Source organism: Poecilia reticulata, chromosome 13 (genome assembly GCF_904066995.2).
Source record: "Poecilia reticulata chromosome 13, P_reticulata-male-v2, whole genome shotgun sequence".
Taxonomy (NCBI): Eukaryota; Metazoa; Chordata; class Actinopteri; order Cyprinodontiformes; family Poeciliidae; genus Poecilia; species Poecilia reticulata.
In genome coordinates this window covers 11,063,386-11,084,914 of record NC_088842.1, presented here as the reverse complement: position 1 = coordinate 11,084,914, position 21,529 = coordinate 11,063,386, and the positions used below count along the sequence as shown (strand labels likewise).

Sequence of the window (21,529 nt, the reverse complement as noted above, 5' to 3'; positions counted from 1 at the left end):
CTTCCTGTTAGAAAGATTCGGTTTTTATAGTTTTTTGATTTTACATGTCAAACATGGAAAATTGAACCAACAAAATATGATTAATTAACCATTTAACCATAGAGGATAATTAGGAAAGCAGCCATATTTTTAGACGGGACCAAATGAAATTGGTTGAATGGCACATTTCGTAAGTGCTTCAAATATCGTGGTTAGGCATTTAACACGAGGCTAATTTGTGTGGGATTATTACGGCAATAATATGAAACAAGCTGCAGTTACGGAACAAAAAGAAGACGGCGAGGAAGATGAGAAGACTGAAAGAAGCTGGAGGAATTCCCACACCCGTAAAAACTCTCATATTCATACCACCCACACACACACACGCACACACACAGATAGCTGTACCCGACTCGTACAGCTCATTTAATGCAGCCATCTCTTCTGAAAGCGAGCCCGCCTGGTCACACGAATCTGGCAGCTGCGTTTTGTGCAGCGACAAAGCTGGTGGCTGCGGGGGGAAACCGTGCTGCGGAGCAACTCGGGATTAGAGCCTCTGAGGCCCGTGGTGGTCGGAGCGGGAGCCAAGCCGAGGTATCGATGACATGGGAGCGCACTCACTAAAGCCGCGGTGTCAGAGCAGGAAAATCGAAGGCATGCAATGGATTAGATGCTTTATTTTTTTTTAACCCAAATGAAGTGTTGTTTAAATCCAGTCTCCACTTGTGATAGTTTCTCTGTTTTTTATTTTGTATGCACTTATTGTTTGTGTGCGTGCATCATAACTTGAGTGAAGCACACACATGAAGGGAGACAAAGACTTGTGTGTCCTGCAAGGAAAAGGACCAAAGCTTTTCCTCAAGTCATCTCTCTTCGCTTCGCGACGATGGCATCTTTTCATCCGTGCATTTCGTCTTTCTCACACAGATTGTGTCCTGTATTACCTCGTCTCCTCTCTCATTTTTTCTTTCTTAATTTTTTTTCCCCCAACCTTTTTGCTCCTTTCTCCTAATATTCAAATGTTCCTCTTTGGCTCCTTCTTTCTATAGTTCCCATCCCCCATTCTTCATCTCACACCATCACTGTTGCTGCTGCTTCATCCTGTCGTTTTGTTCAGTCACCATCCCTCTCTGAGTGACTCCTTGTTTTTATAAGCTCTGCTCAGTCAAGCTTAGCCAGCATCTCCTCCCATCTCTGCTTCGTGGGGTGCTGTGATTGTCGTCGGGCTGACAACAGCTGCAACAGTGGACAGGAAGGGGGCGGGGTGGGGCTGATGATGATGATGATGATGGTGGAGGGGTTTCTTTTTTTTTTCTTTCCTAAATCCTGTCTGCGGTGTTCCACACGGACCTCCTCTAGTGCCTGATAATTTATCATAAACCAGAGTAAAAAACATTTCATGGTACTTAAGTTCATTTCAAACTCTGGACTGACTGATGTATTTTAGATCAGTCATTTAGGGGGGAAAAACGGGTTGTATTTCTCTTGATACCGGACATGTAAATATCTGCCGTACTGACGTGAAGGTTAAACAAAAACAACGGAAAATGTCAAGGGGAAAACCTGCAGCGTGTCCCTCTGACCGGGACATCGGGACACCTCGGGGAAGGAAATTAGAGGAGTGGATCCTCATAGGGGCATGAGGGCGCTCAGGCCTCCTTTCCCCCCAGTCACGGTCTTGGTTTGTGACCTCTACACCTTGTTACCATAACAACAAGTTAATGACACAGCAGTCTGGACTGGATCTTTTTCCTAAACAACACAACTCAAATGTGAAAACGAACTGTTTTAGTGGAAGTTAACCACCGCGGTTTGGGTCAAGACTGAGCGGCGTTGTGCCGTTCGGTGGCGCAGACATTTGCATGCATCTACTTCCTCCTTCCTCCGATATGAATAGGAGTGGGAGCGCCCATCAGCTTTCCTAGATGAAATCTTCAGCTTGGCTTTCTTCTAAGAAGCTCAAAACGAATAAAAAAAAAGAAAAGAAGATTGGAATGAAAAAGTTAATCTTGTGCATTTTGGTGTTGGGATGAACACCAAAATACAATGTAAGGATATCCTTACATTGATGGATAGATTTTCATTTAGGTTTACTCTAATCTTTAATTTTGTCTGTGTTTATGCCTGCTTGCTCTGTTTTTCAGTGGCCCAGCCAGAGTCCTGACTTGCTGATATTTGTTTCTCCACAGTCTGAATGGCACAATTCTGATCTTTTCACACTCCCGCCCCCAAAATCTAAAAATTCCTTACAAATATTTCAAAATTAATGCCACAAAATCTATGGTTTTGATGGCAACCCCCCCACCCCCGAAAAAAAACAAACAATCACAAAATCCTGGATGGACTGACTAATGTGAAATGATGTTCAGTATTATTTAATACTAGAAAAACTCACTGAATGCTGAAACAAACAGCTATTTATTGATATTTTGACACTTTAATGGCTCTTATCAATACATTCTTGCACAACCGGCCCTTTAGGAACATTTAAATTTTTGATATGGCCCAAAATGAAAATGAGTTTGACAGCCCTGCAATAGAGCGACAGGAAATAAAACATTCAAGTGAAGTAAAGCGACATTTGCTTGGCTTTTGTAAACATGTTTCTGCAACAGGCTTGCTGAAGATGTTCCAGTTTGGATTGTCATCATCACTCCTCAAACAACACTCATCCACCTGCAACTCTGGATCAGCTGATCCCTGACGGAAAATCTCTCCGCTGACAGCTCAGCGGGCCACGCCCAGAGCTCCAGCTGACGGCGCTGACATTGTTTATTTAAGGCGAGGCCTCGCAGAGAGATGGAGAGAGGAAGAGGGTGGCACTTTGCCTAGGCTGCTCAGAGATGAAGTGGATATTTGTAGAGCCACGGTTCATCATTTAAGTCGGCTAAAAAAGCAAATTTTTAGCTATTTGTCGCTAATTTTTTCACAATGCATCATGAGTTTTTGGAAACTTGCTCAGAACTGGTATGATTTGTTGGGGTTTTTTTGGTAATAAACCCTTTTCAGGTCACGCTCTGTCATCCTCTATCTGCATTCCTCTGCTGTGAGAAGTGTGTGTGTGTGTGTGTGTGTGCGTGCGTGCGTGCGTGCGTGTGTGTGGGCCGGGAGTTACTGTGTCACCTGTTCCCAAAGCACTGACTAACCGGCACAGGAGATTATTAGTGAGATTAAAGTTCAAGTAGTCAATGGTCCATGGGTGTTTGAACATTTCCCAACCCTCAGATAGGGTCAGAGTCCAAGGATTTAGGGAGGAGCGGCGGAGGCAGCAGCAGCAGGGAAGGCAAACAACCTGCTCTGCTCTGCTCCCCGAGGCTGCAGAGTTTCTGATAGCTGATCAATACATGCAGTCATGTGAAAAAGTGAGGGCACCTCCATAGACATGAAAGACATTCTCCCATATTGATATCTAATCTCTGAATCAGCCCCGTCTTATTTCTCTGCCTCAGTTTTTGGTTTATTTATTATCTAGCTACTTGTAATTTTTCTCTTCACACAAAATTAAAACTGCATACTTCTACTAATACTCGCCAAATCATTTTTCTAGAGCTGCTTTCCTGACAGTTAGGGATGCACCGGTGTGAAAATTTAGGGAGATATCGATATCCGGTATAGATTTTGCTAATACGGCCGATAAACGTTATTTCCATTTCGTTACCTTTTAGAAACCTTAAAAAAAAAAACGAGCATTTTCATTCATTCAACTATTATTTAATCAGGAAACCTATTAAGAACGGGTTCTTATTTACAATAACGACCTAACAGGGAAGGGAAGCATGTAGTGGGACAAACAGCCACACAAATATAAATACCACATGACCAACCTCTTCTTCTGACCCTCAAAAACAAGAAAAAAATAAATATTGGTTGTTAATATCAGCCCAGATTTATTCATCCGACCGATACGATATGCTAAAAAACTACTAATATCGGCGATACCGATGTTAGCTACGATGTATTGTGCATCCCGACAGTTTTCGGGATGAGTTTTCCTTTGAATATGGGATGTTTCTGTGCCTCCAGTTTCAGTCTTGCTGTGGAGTCTGTGGGAGATCGCAGCATTTGTAGAAATCACGTTAATCCATAACCAGTCTGAACTGATCACTTCAGTGCTCTGAAGTTTACTACTTACTGTACACAAAATATCAGTATCTCAAAGAACTGCCTGAACTGGTGCGCTATATTTGGTGATACTAGCTGCCTAAAAGGTTGTAGGAGGGCATTAAAATTTTCTGGTAATTTAGAAACTAAAACTAAGTTGTTTCATTGGTAAAACAAGAGATGCAGGGAAATGTAACTTTTTTTTTTATTGAGATGGAATTAAATGTATTTTCTTTTTCCCCTTACTTAGTTAGCTAGCTAGCTGCTTAAAGTTAGCTAGCTAGCTAGCTAACTTACGTTTTTAATAAACCCAAATTAGCCTTTAATTATTTGCTAGTCATGTTTTTATCACCAACAGGATTACATTTCTTACTAAATATAAGAATGATTACATCATTCTTACATAATGATGTGATATAATGTTAGTTTTAAGGTTTACCAGTGCGAAACATGTGGCTAGTAACACATATTTTTGTGCTTTAGGGATTTTAAAAACAACATTTCTCGTTATTTCTCTCAGCCTACTTTGCGGTAACATTTCCAACAGCGCTCATAGTGCATCGTTTAAAAGCCACAATTTCCTCGAGGTCGTGTTCTTTTTGGTCTTGTTTATTCCTCCTTCCTCTCGGAGGCTTTATGTCTACGTTTCAAAGCCGTCCGCTGAGCCGATCTGGAAGAAACGCCGTCAGGAGGGAAAACCTGAGGCTGGATGATTGAACATGTGCAGGTGGTGTTAACTAGCAGCACAGAGACGATCTGGGGGCAGCAGATGATGATATTTACTTACATCACAGAGCCACAGTGGGAGCGAAGTCATTCAGTTTCTGTTTCCATTCAGTTTGTTTGTGTTTCTGTTTGTGTAACTCGCTCCGCTTTCCTACCCTGCCTTTCTTTTTTTGTGTGTGTGTGTGTGTGTGTGTGTGTGTGTGTGTGTGTGTGTGTGTGTGTGTGTGTGTCACCCTCTGCTTAAAGTTTTTCTCTTAAACTGTATCAAGCAAGCCAGGAAAGGAGGAATCTTATGGAAAACATACCCATATGAGGATTTCTGTGGTCGTGACTCCCTCCGGCTGCTGCTCCTCTGAGACACTGTCCACTCCAGAAAGACAGCTGTCCCTCACAGTTATGACAGTATCTGAACAGAAAAGATGTCCAGAGGAGGACTGGCGCTTATTACCTCTGGAAATATTTTCTTTTTGACATTTTAAATGCTTTGTGGCTGTCCAATGTTCCAGTGGTCAGTGTTGATTGGGAAGATGGATGGAGGCGAATATCATGGAAACCTGTTAGGAGACTTGAGTCGGGTGCAGAGGTTCACCTTCCTGTATGCAACCACGCTAACAGCCAAAACTAGAAATGTTTCAGATCACAGAATATGTATGTGTTACATGACAGACCTAAATTTAATTGAGATTTAAAATTTTATTCATAAAAAAATTCATTCCGACTTATTTTTGAGCTGTTTCACAAAAAGGAATGGTACAGAAAAACTAATGGTGGAGAAATATCCCCCAAAAATGGTAAAAATTGCAGGAAAAGATCCTGATTTTGGGGACTGTACGCACAAAACACATTTTGGATTTTTCGGAGTAAAAACTAAAAAAATCACATATGGTTTTCCTTCCATTTTACATTTTTGTCCAACATTATTAGGATCTGTCTCATAAAATCCTAATAAAACATGCTGAAGTGCTTGATCTACACTGGAATGTCACAGTTGCCGTTTAGTCTGAAAGCAGAGTTGGTTTGTTCCTTTCCGTCTCTACCGTTCTCGTGCCGTCAGTCGTTTATCCCAGCTTGTCCAGTTGTTGTGACGATGGTCGCCGTCGTATTGGCTGTGGCCCCTTATTGGACGCTCAGTGTCGTCAGCCAATGAATGGTCAGACTTGAATGTTTCTGTTGACCTTTAGCCCCTGTGACGGGCGGCAGAGGGAGAAGCAGGAAACAGTTGCAGGTTACCATGACAATCTGTTGTTTAGGTGGGGCTGGGCAGCTCTTGTGGGACAACGGAAATATCTAATTTATTTTGGTTATTTGGTAAAAGAAAGAGGAAGAAATCAACTGAATCACATGCAGGTGTTGGACTGAGGCGTCTTTTCTATTTGAAAAGACGCCTCAGTCTCTACTCTCTGTTTACAAAGTAAACAGAGAGTAGATTTCAGAAATTTTAGTCTCTATTTACCGAGATGATGTAATGTCACAACCTTTAGTCGTTAAATCTTTACTCGGGGAGTTATGAATATATTTTTGACGAGATCGCAGCAGATCCGATGTGTCATTTCATGAGGAAGGATTTCTTATCTGACCACATACTGATAAATGAAAGCAGGACTGATGATTGTAATTTTTCCATAGGTATTTTGTTTTTGTTTATTGCTATTTTTTTCTACCCTGAAATTAAATAACTTATTTTTCATCAACTTTTGATTTTAAAATGGGCATAAAAAAAACATTGATGGAAACACGGCTTAAAAACAAAGACGGCTCGTTTTCAAGGCACCGAAAAACGTGAGTTTATTGCTAATTAATTATTTTCTCTTTTTTTTTCTTTTTTGTGCTTTTAGAATCAGTGGAGGCATGATGGTAGTAGAAAAATGTGCAAAGAGAGAATTTTAATGAAGACTTTTCCTGTTTTTGTCATTTAGTTGGGTTCTTCTAAATGAAGAGAAGACTGTAACAACTTATGAGTCTGATAAACGATATAAGCATTGTTGAAGCTGGAAGTCGGTGTCTTCACTCAGGAAGCATTTAAAACCTCCATCCGCAGATATAACATATAAAATAGAGGTGGATCTTGGCATAGAGTTGGCTAAATAAATAATTGATCAGCATTTCCTGACCTGAGATCAGTTTTCTGTTGCTGAAACTGGTCTCCTAGCAAACCTGCGGGCAGAGAAAAGCAAAGAGCCACACCTTCCATCATGTGACAGCGTTTTCTGTGTGTCTGTGCAGGAGTGCATGTGTGTAAACAATAACACGGCTGTGTGTGTGTGTGTGTATGTGTGCGTGCGTGTGTGTCTTCTTGTTTCACCGCCCTTTGCATATGCCTGTAGATAAGTGAGAGAGAGAGAGAGAGAGAGAGAGAGAGAGCTTCCCCCGCCTGACTTCATACGAACTGTGTGCACTCCAAACATTTCCATAAGCCGGCTCTCACACGGAAACGGAGGAGGAAGTCACACAGAGAGGGACAAAGACGGGGAGATCAGCTGAGTGTGTGACATTCAGAGGGAGGCTGTGTGCGAAAGTGACAGAAACGACTCTGAAACGCAGCTGGACTGTCGAAAACACACCTGGAGCTTACTGCATACGGATATTTAATGTGCTGTAGAAATGACGCATAATCCTTTTATTTTTATTAAATCAGACTGAACTTGACATGTTTTTGGTCACTTTATTTCTATATGTTAAATACCAGAATAATAATCTAGAAAAGTAGTTCTCATTTTCATAAAATGTAGAAGTTTTTATATATAATCATTATGTTTGAATAGTTTCCTCAGACCACAGGACATGTCTTTAACCTATTTAAAGCGGCAGTATTATGTATTTTTAAGGAACATGATGCCATTTTTATAGCATAATCAAGTAACTATGTTACCTTCAGTTAGAAAAATGTTGTGTATATGAAATGTGACTTTTAAGAAATTTGACTTCTTAATTTAACACCTTGAGATTGGGCCTCTGATCACAATAATTTTGTTCTGAGGTCTGTACTCTCATTTTGCAACAAAATACGTCCTTCTGTGGGAGCCGTCCCCTTGCAGAACATCATATTTTCAGGCATTTGTAAAGATAAACACGTAGTACACATAACTTTTAAAGCAATTGTATTCATTGTCCAAATCTCTTATTTTTTTTTTAACACTTCTTTAAAGCAGCAGAGGAAAATTTTCTGTGGCATTAACTACCGAAACCAAACGGCTGATTTAATCTGGTTGCTCTTCCTCAGTCCTCATCCTGCAGCCGGTGGAGCGGGACGACCGGAGCGGTAAAACCCTGAAGATCACAGACTTTGGTCTGGCCAGAGAGTGGCACCAGACCACCAAGATGAGTGCAGCGGGGACTTACGCCTGGATGGCGCCGGAGGTCATCAAGCATTCTCTGTTCTCCAAGAGCAGCGACGTGTGGAGGTATCAGTGTCGTCCGTCCCTCTGTCTGCCATGTTTACAGGAGTATTCAGTTTGGAAAACCGCAAATTGCATCCTTCCACTTCATGCACCACTTTGTGTTCAAACCTCCCGTAAAATACCAATAAAATCAACTCAAAAGTTCAGGAGATATGAAAAGTCATGCAAGGTGTCGTACTTATATTAAAACCATCACTGGCCTCTTCTCTCTCTCTCTCTCTCTCTCCTTGTGCGCCTCGTTTTGCAGTTTCGGTGTGCTGCTGTGGGAGCTGCTGACCGGAGAAGTTCCTTACCGGGAAATAGACGCCCTGGCGGTAGCTTACGGCGTTGCCATGAACAAGCTGACACTCCCCATCCCTTCAACCTGCCCTGAACCTTTTGTTCTGCTGCTGAGAGGTAAGCAGGCGCTGCTGGAACAGAGGGTGACCCACCGCTCAGAAAAATGTCACAACGACAGCTGGCTGTGAACAAGTAAAACACAAACATGTGGAGAGCATCGTTGCAGATGTACGCTGTCTCTGTTTGAGGCAGAGCTTGCGTCTCTGGTTTTTACTTTACACAAGTCATTCAACTCGACCTTTAGGGTGCATTCACACCAACCCTGTTTAGTTCTAATCAAACTCCAGTTTGTTTGTCTGGAGAGTCCGGTTCGTTTGGTGAGGTGGGAACGCGCAATCGAACTCTGATGCGGACCAAAAAAGTGAATTCTGGTCCGCTTAAAAGCCTAGGTCTTGTTTCGGTTACATGAAGTGACTGGAGTCCCCTCCAAAAGCAGGAAGTGAACTAAAGCGCAGGGCATTCTGGGAAAATGCAACCAAAAGAAAAAATCAAGAGTCTGGCATTACTGGGAGAAATGGTCCTTTACCAGAGAAGAGAGAAGAGAAATCGTACGACTGTTAAAATCTGACGCCACTACAGTTTCGTTTACATTTTATGAAGAACGAAGTTGAACTTCAGTGGTTCTTGGTGTAGCGCCACCACAGGTGAGGATGGGAACAGTTTTTTTTCAATTATTTTGGATTGTTTGTGGAAGCGAACGTCATCAGCTGAAAATGTACCAAATGTTGCAATTATGATCCCCAATCGAACCGAGTCTATCAGACTATCAGGTATGAAAACATACTAAGATGCCGCCAGTGATGTGGAGAAGCCCACCAGCTGCTAACTATGACCTGACTGTACTGGAGGCCTTTGAGCTTGCACCTGGTAAATCTACAGTAGATTTTGTTGCATTGCACAGGAGCTGAGGATAAGAGTTAGCTTTGGTCTCCCTGTAGTTTTACGTCTCCTAGGTCTTTTGCTCCTTGAAGCCCATGTAAACCGAGGTGGAGTATCAGCCGGCTCTTGTTTCACAGTTCAGTTCATCCCTGCTTAAATACTCGCCTGCAGGATAAACTTGACCTGAGGTGCTCTACCTTAAGCACAGGTGAGGAGGTGTGAGGACAGGTTTGAACTCTAAGAAAGAAAAAAAGAGTACCGTATTTTCCGCACTATAAGGCGCACCGGATTATAAGGCGCACCGGATTATAAGGCGCACCTTCAATGAATGGCCTATTTTAAAACTTTTTTCATATATAAGGCGCATAGTCCCGTATTGAACATATACGGGACACGATTTGTTCCGTTCTCTACAAATGTGGATGTGTAATAATTAAGAAGTGGTCCCCGAGTACTTTATATAGGCTGCCCCAGTCATTGTTTCACTCACGGTGTTGGTGTTGCGACATTGTGCCCAACTGCTTTCTGGGTAACACAGACCAACCGACATGCTGCCGCCGCAGTCTCTGTCTCTCTTCCCCCGCCCCCCTGGCTTTAAATTTATAGGGGCAGGTCCCTTGGTAACCCTAGTCGAAGCACCTCGGATGAATATCTAAAGCCACTTTGTTGACATAAAGAATGTCAACAAAACAGTCTGACTCGGGTCGGCGAGGAGAGCCTTCTGCGACTGGGTCGGGGCGTGGCCGGACGATGGTCACCCTTCTCCGTTCGCGCACAGTATGTTCGTGGAGAACGTGGTGCTAAATGACCTGCAGACGACCTGATTATCAGGTCGGTAGGTAGATAGGTCAGTCAAACTTTATTAACAAACCAGTGTTCTGACAACTATCCCAGCATGCACCGCACGCTTCTTCTACGGGCGAAAATGAAGTTGTCGGCTGCTTACCGTAGTTGCTAGACCTGTTGTGGCTCAATATTGGTCCATATATAAGGCGCACTGGATTATAAGGTGCACTGTCTGCTTCTGAGGAAATTGAAGGTTTTAAGGTGCGCCTTATAGTGCGGAAAATACGGTAGTTTCTCCTAAAGCCTCCGCTCTTTGCTCCTCTTCTGATCCATGCTCTTCCTTTAATCGCCTCTCCTGTTCATCATGTCTCCTGCCTTCTTTTATCTATGTCACATAGTTCATTTCTTCTAATAAACAAGTACCAGCTGCTATTTTTTATTTTATTTGAAGCTTTACTTGTTAAAAACTGCTCTTCATTAGACTCTCTTTGTAAACCTAACATGCAGCAGATGTTCATGTTGTAGCGTTGGACTGATCAGTTTGTGGATCCGTGCTCATGGTAGGTATCTGCAGCATGTTGTCTGTAACTCTGTCGGTCAGGGTTCTGGCTCATGATAGTCGCCATATGCTGCCACCATCTTGCTGCCTTCCCCTTCCCTGTTGTTTGCTGCGACTGCCAGGAGTGACAACCATAACCAGTCCAACAATCCACCGCTCTGTGTTGTGTTTGTGCGTTGTGTTGACAGCTGGGCAGTGTGACGGGGTCTCTGGAAACGATTTTGATTTCACTTGGTTTACTGCTCAGCGCTTTGCTAACGAGCGATAAAATTTTGGTTTGTCGTTTCACCATAAACATGTCCATTTAGAGCGTAAATGAGATGGAAAAACACTGGCTTCTTAATTTTTATTTTATTTTATGTTTTTGGATAAATCATATTTTGCCAATAAAAATGCGGTGATTATTCTGCAAAATAATACAAATAATGACTTAGGCCATTATTTTAGGAAGGTAACAATATATACCAGTATATAAAGAAAATAATAACAGAAAATGAATTAAAACAAAACTCATGTCTACCAGTCCACAAGTAAAGATTACATTACTAAATGTACAAACTAAACAATTACTCTGCTGCTTAAAATGAGCTGGATTATGAATGTTTCTGGTGTCTACTTGGATATTACAAGAACATTTTAAAGAAGCAGAACATCGTCAGCTGTCATAAAACACATCAGTGACATTTAATCTGAAATGGTTAAAGAAATAAAGCCGTCACATCAGATGGCAGCAGCTTCTCTCACGCCTTCCTGCTGTAACCTGTCAGAGTGCTGGAGCTCCAACCCTCGCGGCAGGCCATCCTTCACCAGCATCCTGCGGCGCCTGCAGGCCATCGAGCAGTCCTCCATGTTCCAGATGCCTCTGGAGTCCTTCCACTCGCTGCAGGAGGACTGGAGGCTGGAGATCCAGCAGATGTTTGACGAGCTCCGGGCCAAAGAGAAGGTGAGGACGGTGAAAGCAGCCAACCTGATACTGCAGAGCTGGGTACTCAGTTGCATTAGCAAGTTTTGTTGATTAATTGGCTTTTTGGAGTATTTTTGCCACGCAGTAGTTTCTACTTTTACTTGACAAATCTTATCATGAAGCGTCCCTGCTCTTACTTGAGTAACATTTCTGGTCTCTCTGCCCACTGAATGGAAAAACAAACATGTTTTGGCCAGAAATTCACCAGACAAAACACACACCTGCAGTTTTTGTTAAGGCTTCAAAACAGTTTTTTTATTGAAAGAAACTGATTTAGAAAAAATATATTTTGCCTGATTTTATATTTTACTTATATAAATTGTCATTTTCACTCTTAAAATACCAAAAAGATTCACTAACCTTTATATTTTGATCCATTTGATGATGATAAATATTCATATTTTGATCCGTTATTCAGTACTTGAGTAGACTTTTTACCAAATATCTTTTTACTCTTACTTGAATCATTTCTTGAACGGCTTCTTTTTACTTTTACCCGAGTAAAAACATGTGGAAGTATTAGTACTCTTATAACTGTTGGAAGTATTAGTACTCTTATAACTGAGTACTACATGGAGCTGCTGGGAGTTTTTTGCCGTTTCTTGAGCCCGAAGCCGGGAAGCATCTCACAGTCTGAGGTGTTTCTGCATGTCAGGAATAGCTCAGCAACGAAGAGGTGTTAAATCAGGTCGATGCGCTTTGCTATACTCATTTCCTCCACCTCCCGGTCTGCAGGAGCTGAGGTCGTGGGAGGAGGCGTTGGCCCGGGCGGCCGAGGAGCAGAAGGAGCAGGAGGAGCAGCTGAAGAGGAGGGAGCAGGAGCTGGCAGAGAGGGAGTTCGACATCGTGGAGCGGGAGCTGAACATCCTCATCCACCAGATGTACCAGGAGAAGCCCCGCGTCAAGATAAGGAATGGCCACTTCAAGAAGAGCCGGCTGAAGCTGGGCAGGGACAGCAACTGCATCAGTCTGCCCTCTGGTGGGTGGAAATGAGAACTGCAGCCTGGCTTAAGACGCACCTGCTGGGCCTTTCTTGTTACAGTAGGGCAGCGCAGTACTGCTTAAAAATAAAATATTCGTTTTTTTCCTACCTCATCCGTTTTTAAGAATTTTTTTTTTTTTTTTTTTTTTTACAAATGATAGAAAATATTTAAAAAAAGTGTTTTTTTTTATGTATTTAATCCCTTCTGTGAATTGGACGACAGAGTATTAGGGCCAGGCTGCAACAATTTTTATTCAAATATGAGAAGATAGTCATAATATTAACAAGCTTATTATGAGCTTGTTAGTATTAGCTCATACGTAATTTTACATGAAGAAATCTTAAAGTCATGAGAAAAAAAGGTTATTTTAATGAGAGAAATATCCAAAGTGGGGCCGCACAGTGGAGCAGTTGGCAGAGCTGTTGCCTTGCAGCAAGAAGGTCCTGGCGTAAACCTCGAGGCATCTCTCTCTCTGCAGGTTTTGAGCACAAGATCACGGTGCAGGCGTCCCCCAGCGTGGACAAGAGGAAGAACCAGGGCAGCGAGAACACCACGCCCCCCGCCAGTCCGGGGGTCTTACCCCGCCTGCGAGCCATCAGACGTGAGATCAAACTCCTGCAAGTTTAAGAAAGATAGAACAGGAAGCGTAAAGTCGTCTTAAGTGCTTCCTTGTGTGCCCCAGTGACCCCGAGCGACGGCAGTAAAACGTGGGGCCGCACCGCTGTGTGTCAGAATAAAGACCTGACGGCCAATAAGAAGAAAGGTCGCACCTGGGGGCCGAGCTCCACCCACCAGAAGGAGCGGGTCGGAGGAGAGGACAAGTAAGAGCTGCTTCTGGCTGAAATAGTTCAGGAAATACAGAGAATATGACTCAGATTTCAGTGTTTCAACCTCGTTTAGCTTTTGGTCTAATGATAACAACTAATTAAAATAAAGAAATAACCTGTATATCTAACTATTACTGTAAAATAATCATAAGTTATAAAAAGGCTGTATTAACCCGCTGATCTGTATAAAGGTCGTCTAATAATTTTGATAGAACTCTGTTCAGATTTTAATTGATATATATAAAAAAGAAATGTTAACATTTTAAAGTATAATGAGGATTGGGAGTCTTATAAAAATTTCCACAAGCATTTAATTGGTTTTATTGGGATTTTATGGGTTAGACCAACATAAAATAGCACTTAATTAAGAAGTGGAAAAAAAAAGTTGCGTAGTTTATTTTATTTATTTATTTATTTTTTACAAACGAAAACCTAAAAATTACACCTCTTTACTATGAAACCCTTAAATAAAACCCCGTGCCTCCAACTTCCTGTTTTAGTTGACTCATTTTAGGCTCCATCTGCGTGTAATTTAATCCCAGTATAAATATGTGGGGTCACACAAATTGTAGCCTATAATCCCTTTCTAAAGTATGACGCAGCCTTCAGGTCGTTGATTTTATTTTTTTTCTAAATACTTTTTTTTCACTTCAAATTTCTGAGCTGCTTCGTGTTTCTATCAAACTGTCAAATAAAATCCCAGTAAAACATTTTAAAGTTTGTGCTTGGAGACAAATTGCGGAAAAGCTGTGTGAATATTTCTCACACGGTTCTGTGCTTACAGGCTAAAATCCCTCAGTGAAGGTAAAGTTTATTCATCCAGTGCGCCAAACCTGGGGAAGTCCCCCAAACACGCTCCCATGATGCCCGGCTTCTCCAGCCTCAATGAGATGGGTGAGTCTCTGCTGGGACCGTCCGCCGGACGTCTCCTCTCAGTCTGACTCTCTCTCTCTCTCTCTCTCTCTCTCTCTCTCTCTCTCTCTCTCTCTCTCTCTCTCTGTCTCTGTGGACGACAGAGGAGTGCCCAGAGTTCGAGGAATCACCGGGGTCCATGCTGCCCTCGGAGACCAGCAGCAACGGGGCCCTGGACGACTCGGGGCCGCTGTGGGGCAGCTTGGGGCCCAACGTGGCGCCTCCGGTCGGCGGTGCGGGCCTCTGCCCGGCGTCTGGAGGCCTGTGGATGGGTGTCAGCAACCAGGACTCGGCTCGGCGCTGCAACCAGAGGAAGAAGAGCGACATGCTGCTGCTGGGCTGCGCCTCTCTGCTGGCCTCTGTTGGTCTGGGGCAGGACCTGCTGCAGCTGGGCAAACAGCAGGTGGGGCCCAAACCACTGAACGATGACGATCTAGGAGCTTATTATTTATAGCTGAAACGATTAATCGTGATTAATCGATTATTAAAATAACCGTCAATTATGTTAGTAGCTGATTAATCGTTAACTACAATATATACTAAAAAAAATCTACTTTTCTGAAAAGAACAACACAGTAATCGCAGTAATAGAATAGAATCACAAAAAATAGAGTTTGCGTTTAAGATGAAAAATAAAAGCCTTTCTCTTTTAATGAGTTGTAGTCAAAACCCCTCAGGTGGAGTAGTGTTAGCTTCACCTGAAAAAGATTTACTTAAAGAATGCTGTGTTGTTTTGTTTTGTTTTAGGCAGTAAATGTTTATTTTCTTATTTAAAAAAGAATTTTTTTTTACTTGAATCATTTAAATGAATCTGTTTAATGTTCCATTTTTTTTATCCGATTAATCGATCAACCGTCAGAATAATTGATAGATTAATAGTTCCATGCCTAATATTATTTACTTACCATATATTTATTGACTGTCCACAGCTTTTAATACTTACTATTTAATTTTAATACTTAATTTTATACTTTTCTCTATTTTCTAAGATTAAATTTAACACAGTGCGGTTACAAGAGTATCAAATGTTTATCCAAACAAAGATTTGGACTTGAAAATTAAAAGATCTGCCTCTTCAGGAGTTTTTGCTAGAACATATTTACAGACTGAAGTGTTTTTATCTTAAATGTAAAATGTATAAATATATATTTGGTACAGTTTTAGCTTAATTACTGCTCTCAATATGTTGTTTTTTTTTCTCCAAATGGCCTTTTCTTGAGTCCATTCCTGAATTAGTTGACGATTATTTCACTAATCGATTAATCGCGATTAATGGTTTCAGCCCTATGTTGTCATGTGAGCCGTGGCAGCAGCAGGTGAAGGTAGCTTGTTTCTGTAAACCTTCTGTGGCTCCCAGATGCTTCAGGACGAGCAGGACCGAGAGGAGCAGCGGAAGAAGAAGGAGGGCCTCTTCCAGCGGACGGGCCGTTTCCGCCGCAGCACCTCCCCACCCAGCAGAAACCTCTCGCTGACGCTCTCCAGACACCACGACTCCGGGCTCGCCTGCATGGACCCGTCCCCCTCCGTCACACTCCTGTCTCTGTCCTCCCTGTCTGACTGCAACTCCACCAAGTCCCTTCTTCCCTCGGACTCGGACGACTACCCTCTTACCCCGGCAGGTATTAAGACCTCCTCGGTGGCGGCGCCGCCGTCTCCGGCTCCTGCCCTCAACCCGCTCCTGGACCTGCGGGCGGAGAGCTTCAAGAAGGAGCCCAACCAGTCGCTCACGCCCACCCACGTGTCGGCAGCGATGGCTCTGAACAGAGGACACAGACGGACGCCGTCGGACAGTGCCATCCGGCCCCGGGCGCAGACTCTGGGGCACCGCAGGACTCCGTCTGACGGCAGCATGCCGATGCCTCCTCATCCCCTCACCACGACATCTAAAGGTTCGCAGACCAACGCTTCACGCACTGCGGCTTCACGCTTCTGTGAGACGAAATGTCTCTTCTGTCAACCATTCCTGGACAAGACGTAGATGAAACAGTAAAAATATCATTTCTGTTCATACTATCAGGTTGATTAGAAAGGCGATTATTTACCGTCAGTAACTGAAATTTATTATGACTGCAATAAATAAAAAATATGCCTCATCATAATTAGACATTTTTCACGTTAAACAACAGAAGATATGATAAATTCCCAGCCCTATTTACAGCAGTAAGCTGATCAAATTCAATCCCTGTAATAACAGTTTCACTGAACTAGACTCCACAAGCCCAAACTGGGTAGGATTTAGTGCACATCTGGCAGCAGATGTGCTTTTATTGAAATAAAATTTCAGATGATAATTGTGAGCTTAGCTGTAAATATTACTGACCAAAAAAAAAGGTCAAGATAAAAACCTGATCAGTGGATTTCTAGTTTAAAGCGAAGAGAAACTGATGGTTTTCTTGGTTTTCTGAGATGTAAAAATGTCTAAAAAGGGATTTAAAAACATAAATATGAACAGGGACAGTACAGCTTACCAGCTCTACTTAAAGCTGTTATTGCTAATTTTCAAAATTTTCTAAAACTAACTTACAATGAAACAGCAGCTTGTTGTAAGTCAGCAATTCCTTAATGTTGGTGAAAAAGTTCCACCGGCGCATTATTTAATTTATAACAAGACATTTTTCCCATATTTTAAGTGAGTTAATCTAAAGGCTTTCCCCCCCCTCAATAACAAGTAAAACAGGCTCTTGTTTCTTGCTGAAAAGTTACTTGTTTGGTTTAATACAACTTTGCTGAGATTCTTTGTTTTTGCAGTCTAGATACGACCCACATTTATTTTCCTTTTCCTCTCAGGAACTCCAGACAAGTTGGACATCCCTCGCCTCCCGGACCCGTCCACGGTCCACCCCCATGTACCCCACCGGCGTAAAGCCCCAGCCCCCCCGGTCCCCAGCCCGACTCCCCCCTTCCTCATCAGCCCCCCGGAGAGACCCAAGACCCTGGAGTTCGCCCCGCGCCCGCGGCCCACCCCGGCCCGGATCAGGGCCGACCACAGGAAGCTGGGCTCCGTGTGCCGGACCCTGAGCTCGTCGCCGGGCAGCAGCTGCGACAGCCCCCTGGGCTCCGGGGACAGCAGCGCCGGCGCCACGCGGCCCAACTTGATGGACATGGACATGGAGGGCCAGAGTCTGGACCCGACAGTTCCGCTCTGCGGAGAGATGCAGCCGGCCGCTCTGTGCGAACAGCAGTACTTGTAGTGACGCGTTTTAAACTTTCTGGGGCTCGGAAGTACATCCCACTTCTGAAGATATTGCACCGCTTGGCGAAAGTCGCTCGTCTCCTGAAAAGGCGTGAACCCCTTCTGGCATCCCTCGACCTCTGCTCTGCATGACGCCGAGGGCCCAGAGGCCTCTGAGAGCCCGGTACTGACCTCGTCCAGCCAAACGTCTTTCCAAAGCCATCAAAGCGTCTAAAAGAGCCACTTTTTAAAGGTACCGACGGTCATCTCAGTCAGTCTCCTACTGCTGTTTCCTGTCTGTGTATCTCTACGCATTTCCGCTCTCTTCATTCCTGTCCGCCGCGTGAACAAGACCAGAAAAACATCGCCTCGTGTTCGTCGTCGTACTTCGGAGCATGTTTGTTCTTCTTCTGCACGGTGGTCTTCATCCTCATCTCTCCAAACGTGAAAGAGGGAAAAAAAATCTGTTCCCCCTCAACCTCGGTGGACTGGTTACATGTGCATTAAAAACATCTGTTTTCTCCACATTTTTGCAATCTGGTGGTTGTTTTTCATCGATTTAAACATCCCTGCCTGCTTCTTCTGCCTCAAAGTTCAGATATCATCCAGAGCTGGCCATGTTTACTGGAGCCCCTGGTAAAGATGATAAAGATCAAGTTAATATAACAGTAAATTCATCTTTTCCTGCAGCGGCGTAGCTATGTAAAGAAATAATCGCACCATAGAAAATCACAGCTGTTAGTATCTCAACCAATCCCTTTAATATAGAAGAAACTGAATCATTTTCTACATTTTTAAAAACCTTTTAAGTTAATCAGACTTTATGAGATTTTTTTTTATTAGTGATCCCCTACATTATAAATACAACATACACACATCAGACTTTTTATTTGCATTATTTGAGGTCTGAAAACACTGCATCCGTTTTGCTGTTATGACTGTTTCTCATTTTCTGCAAATAAAAACAAAATTTTTGCTTGGGAGTTTCAGAGACATGTTGTCAGTAGTTCATCGAATAAAAGAACAATGTTCACTTTACTCAAACATAAACCTATAAAGACTAAAATCAGAGAAAAACTGATCAATTTAAGTGCTCTCTTAATTTTTCCCCAGAGTATATATGTGTATATATATGAACATATAGTTGAATTTTTCAGCTTTGCTGCTGTTGCTGTAGCATTTTTGCGAGGGGAATCTGCAAACGTAGCCAGCTCTTTTTCCACCGCATGCCGTCTCTCTCTGGGTTGCTCCACTCATTCCTCCTCTATCGGTCGGCAGCATCGATCCCACTCATCCCAGCGATGCAGAACTGGAACTTCTCCTCCCCCCGGTCCCGCTCCACCTCCGATTCCAGCATCAGCCTCCCGCTCCTCTAACCGCCGACTTTGGCGGCAGTTTAGGAGAAACTCTTTGCAGCTCGTCGGTGGGATCAAACCGATGCTGTTGTTTTCTGTGCACTGGATGGTTTATCGGCTGCAGACAGCATTTACTCGACTGTGCAGATTTCTGTAGGTGAATACTGTGTGTGTTTTTGCGTGCGAAAGTGGACTTGTGCGACTGTTTTTTCGGGATCGATGACAATCCCTTTGCTACAAGAGTGAGCCAAACTCATTCTCCCTCTGTGCGGTTAAGAACACTGAGTATTTATTAAAATTGTTGTTACTGTGGGAAAGAAGTAATTATTATTATTATTATTACTATTATTATAATGATTTCAGTACTCTTCCTAGGTGATATTTGTATATACTTGTTAATACGGGAAGAAGAAACCGAGAAAACAAAACCTGGGAATCTGCTGACTGGAACGTTTGTGTTGTTTTCTGTCTCTGCCTGTGAGGAATCTGTGTGAAATGTGACGGATGAGAGGTGAATAAAACAACAAAAAACAACAAAAATCAAAGACATTTGTCGATATTTTGTCACGTTGTTTCATCATATCCGGGTAAAAACACACAAGAATCAAATAATGTAGTAAACCATTCCTTTGTATCTAAGGTGTACTTTCCTTTAGTTTAGTCTTTATGGAGAGGAAATTATCCACTATTTCCTCACATTTTCCCTAAAAGAGCCATTGATGTGAAAACAATTAGGCTACCCATGAAAAGTTCACAAATTGTACCTTTATTTTTTATTTATTTGATTCGATGTAAACACCAACAACTGGTTTTCACGTCTTCCTTTGTTCAAACACCCCATAATATGCTGTCATGGTAAGATTTAACAACTTTATTTTGAAAGCGATGGTAACACTTTATTTGAAGCAGTGTGCATAAGACTGACATGACACTGTCATACACCTGTTATGAACATGAAGGAGTCTTTATGAATGCCTATAACTGTTGCCATGAAGTGTCATTCAGTAAATAATGACATTTTTAATGCAGAGTTGCTCTAAATGTCCATTAAAAGTGTCAAATTTGCATTAAAAGTGCAATTATTTACAGAACAATGCAAAGTAAACAATTATTATTGGACTTTTAATGCAACTTTTAGTGCAACTTTTCATAAAAAGTGCCATTTGAGTATTTAGTCGTGCCAAATCTGACACGACTAAATACTCACACATCATTATATTGCTCCTAACGCCTAAACATGAATTACTTAGCATCAGTGTTTAGTAAGCATGTCCCCCCTTCCTTGCCAACAACACCTTATGTCACCAGACAAAGGTGCTTGCAGTAGCAGCCTCTCTTCACCAGGTGTCGCCACTGCGCGCTATGATGTCATATCTTTTCCGAGTCCGCTGTTTTTCTCCACGTCATGCATTCCTGTAGTGACTCCCTGATCCTGCAGCGGTCATAAACACACCTGAGGCCGCCTCGGCCACACAAACACACCAACATTCAACCTGACACGCGCTCCTACGACTAAGACGTTTTCCGTAAGAAGAAGCTGGTCCCCGGGACGTAAGAGACGGTCCGTGTCCAGATGTTGGGGACACGCTGCTCTCTCTCTCTCTCTCTCTCTCTCTCTCTCTCTCTCTCTCTCTCTCTCTCTCTCTCTCTCTCTGGTGCTGCTCCTGTTCGTGGTACCGCCAATCAAACACCGTTTCAGACGCCAGCCTGTTACCTAGCAACCCCTTTTCACTTCCATGGTGACGCTATTAAAAGCAACATCACACACAGAGATTCAACAAAAAAATAAAGTGGAAAAATGGATGAAAATGAAGTGAGAGGGAGGTGAAAAGGTGCGGGCAGAAAGGTTATACAGCAGCTTTAACAAGAGGCAGACAGAGTGGACCCACTTTCTTTGTCTGCTTTTTACCCTGGATGTCTCTAACATTCATCACCCCTCCATTATCTCCACTATCTTAATTCCCCCCATGTTGTCTGCCAGTGAAAACATATTTTAGCAGCAAGAAAAGCAGGCAGAATCAGGAGGCGACAGTGTTTGGAGACGATGGTGACACACACACACAAAAAAAACGAGTTGGACCCAAACAAAGAAACACAAGTGTGTGTTTCTGTTCAGCTTCGACGGGAACAGCTTGCCAGATTGCCTGCCAGTTGGTGTGTCCCTCAGATCCGCAGAAGGCCTCGCTTCATCTTCCACCGAATCTTTAGTCGCCCATTAAACCGCTAATGCAGTTTTATTAGGAAATACTCTGCGACTTAGTGAACAAATCTGACATCAGAAGGTGAGAGCGCTTACTGAACTTAAGTGATTTCAAGTGACTAATAATGACACGTTCAGGTTAACAAAGGCAGAAACCCTGGAGGTCACGAATCATCAGATGCTTGTCGCCATGAAGGCCGGATATGAGTCATGGTCTAATGCGATGGACAGTCACCCAGCTTACTCATTAAATGATTTAAAATGTTACAACTTCATAAAAGCCACTTTTGCAGACGTTTGATTTTATTGTGCCTTCTATTAGTTTTCAAATAAACGCACCTAAAACTAT

General features: G+C 42.8%; 1 protein-coding gene across 2 annotated transcripts in view; it reads left to right on the top strand.

The window, feature by feature from the left end:
* The window catches only part of map3k10 (mitogen-activated protein kinase kinase kinase 10), a 35,352-nt gene extending 16,838 nt beyond the window's left edge, over positions 1-18,514 (top strand). The window contains exons 1-11 of one of the 2 annotated variants that reach the window (XM_017308211.2): positions 418-573; positions 8,027-8,207; positions 8,452-8,600; positions 11,535-11,710; positions 12,467-12,710; positions 13,193-13,315; positions 13,397-13,535; positions 14,326-14,435; positions 14,558-14,856; positions 15,811-16,342; positions 17,241-18,514. In XM_017308211.2, the coding sequence (XP_017163700.1) occupies positions 8,125-8,207; positions 8,452-8,600; positions 11,535-11,710; positions 12,467-12,710; positions 13,193-13,315; positions 13,397-13,535; positions 14,326-14,435; positions 14,558-14,856; positions 15,811-16,342; positions 17,241-17,644 (2,259 nt within the window). In that variant the 5' untranslated portion in view covers positions 418-573; positions 8,027-8,124 and the 3' untranslated portion in view covers positions 17,645-18,514. Of the gene's footprint in view, positions 1-417; positions 574-8,026; positions 8,208-8,451; positions 8,601-11,534; positions 11,711-12,466; positions 12,711-13,192; positions 13,316-13,396; positions 13,536-14,325; positions 14,436-14,557; positions 14,857-15,810; positions 16,343-17,240 lie in introns of those variants that run through there. The other variant, XM_008425774.3, reaches the window with a different exon arrangement.
* The last annotated feature ends 3,015 nt before the right edge of the window (positions 18,515-21,529 follow it).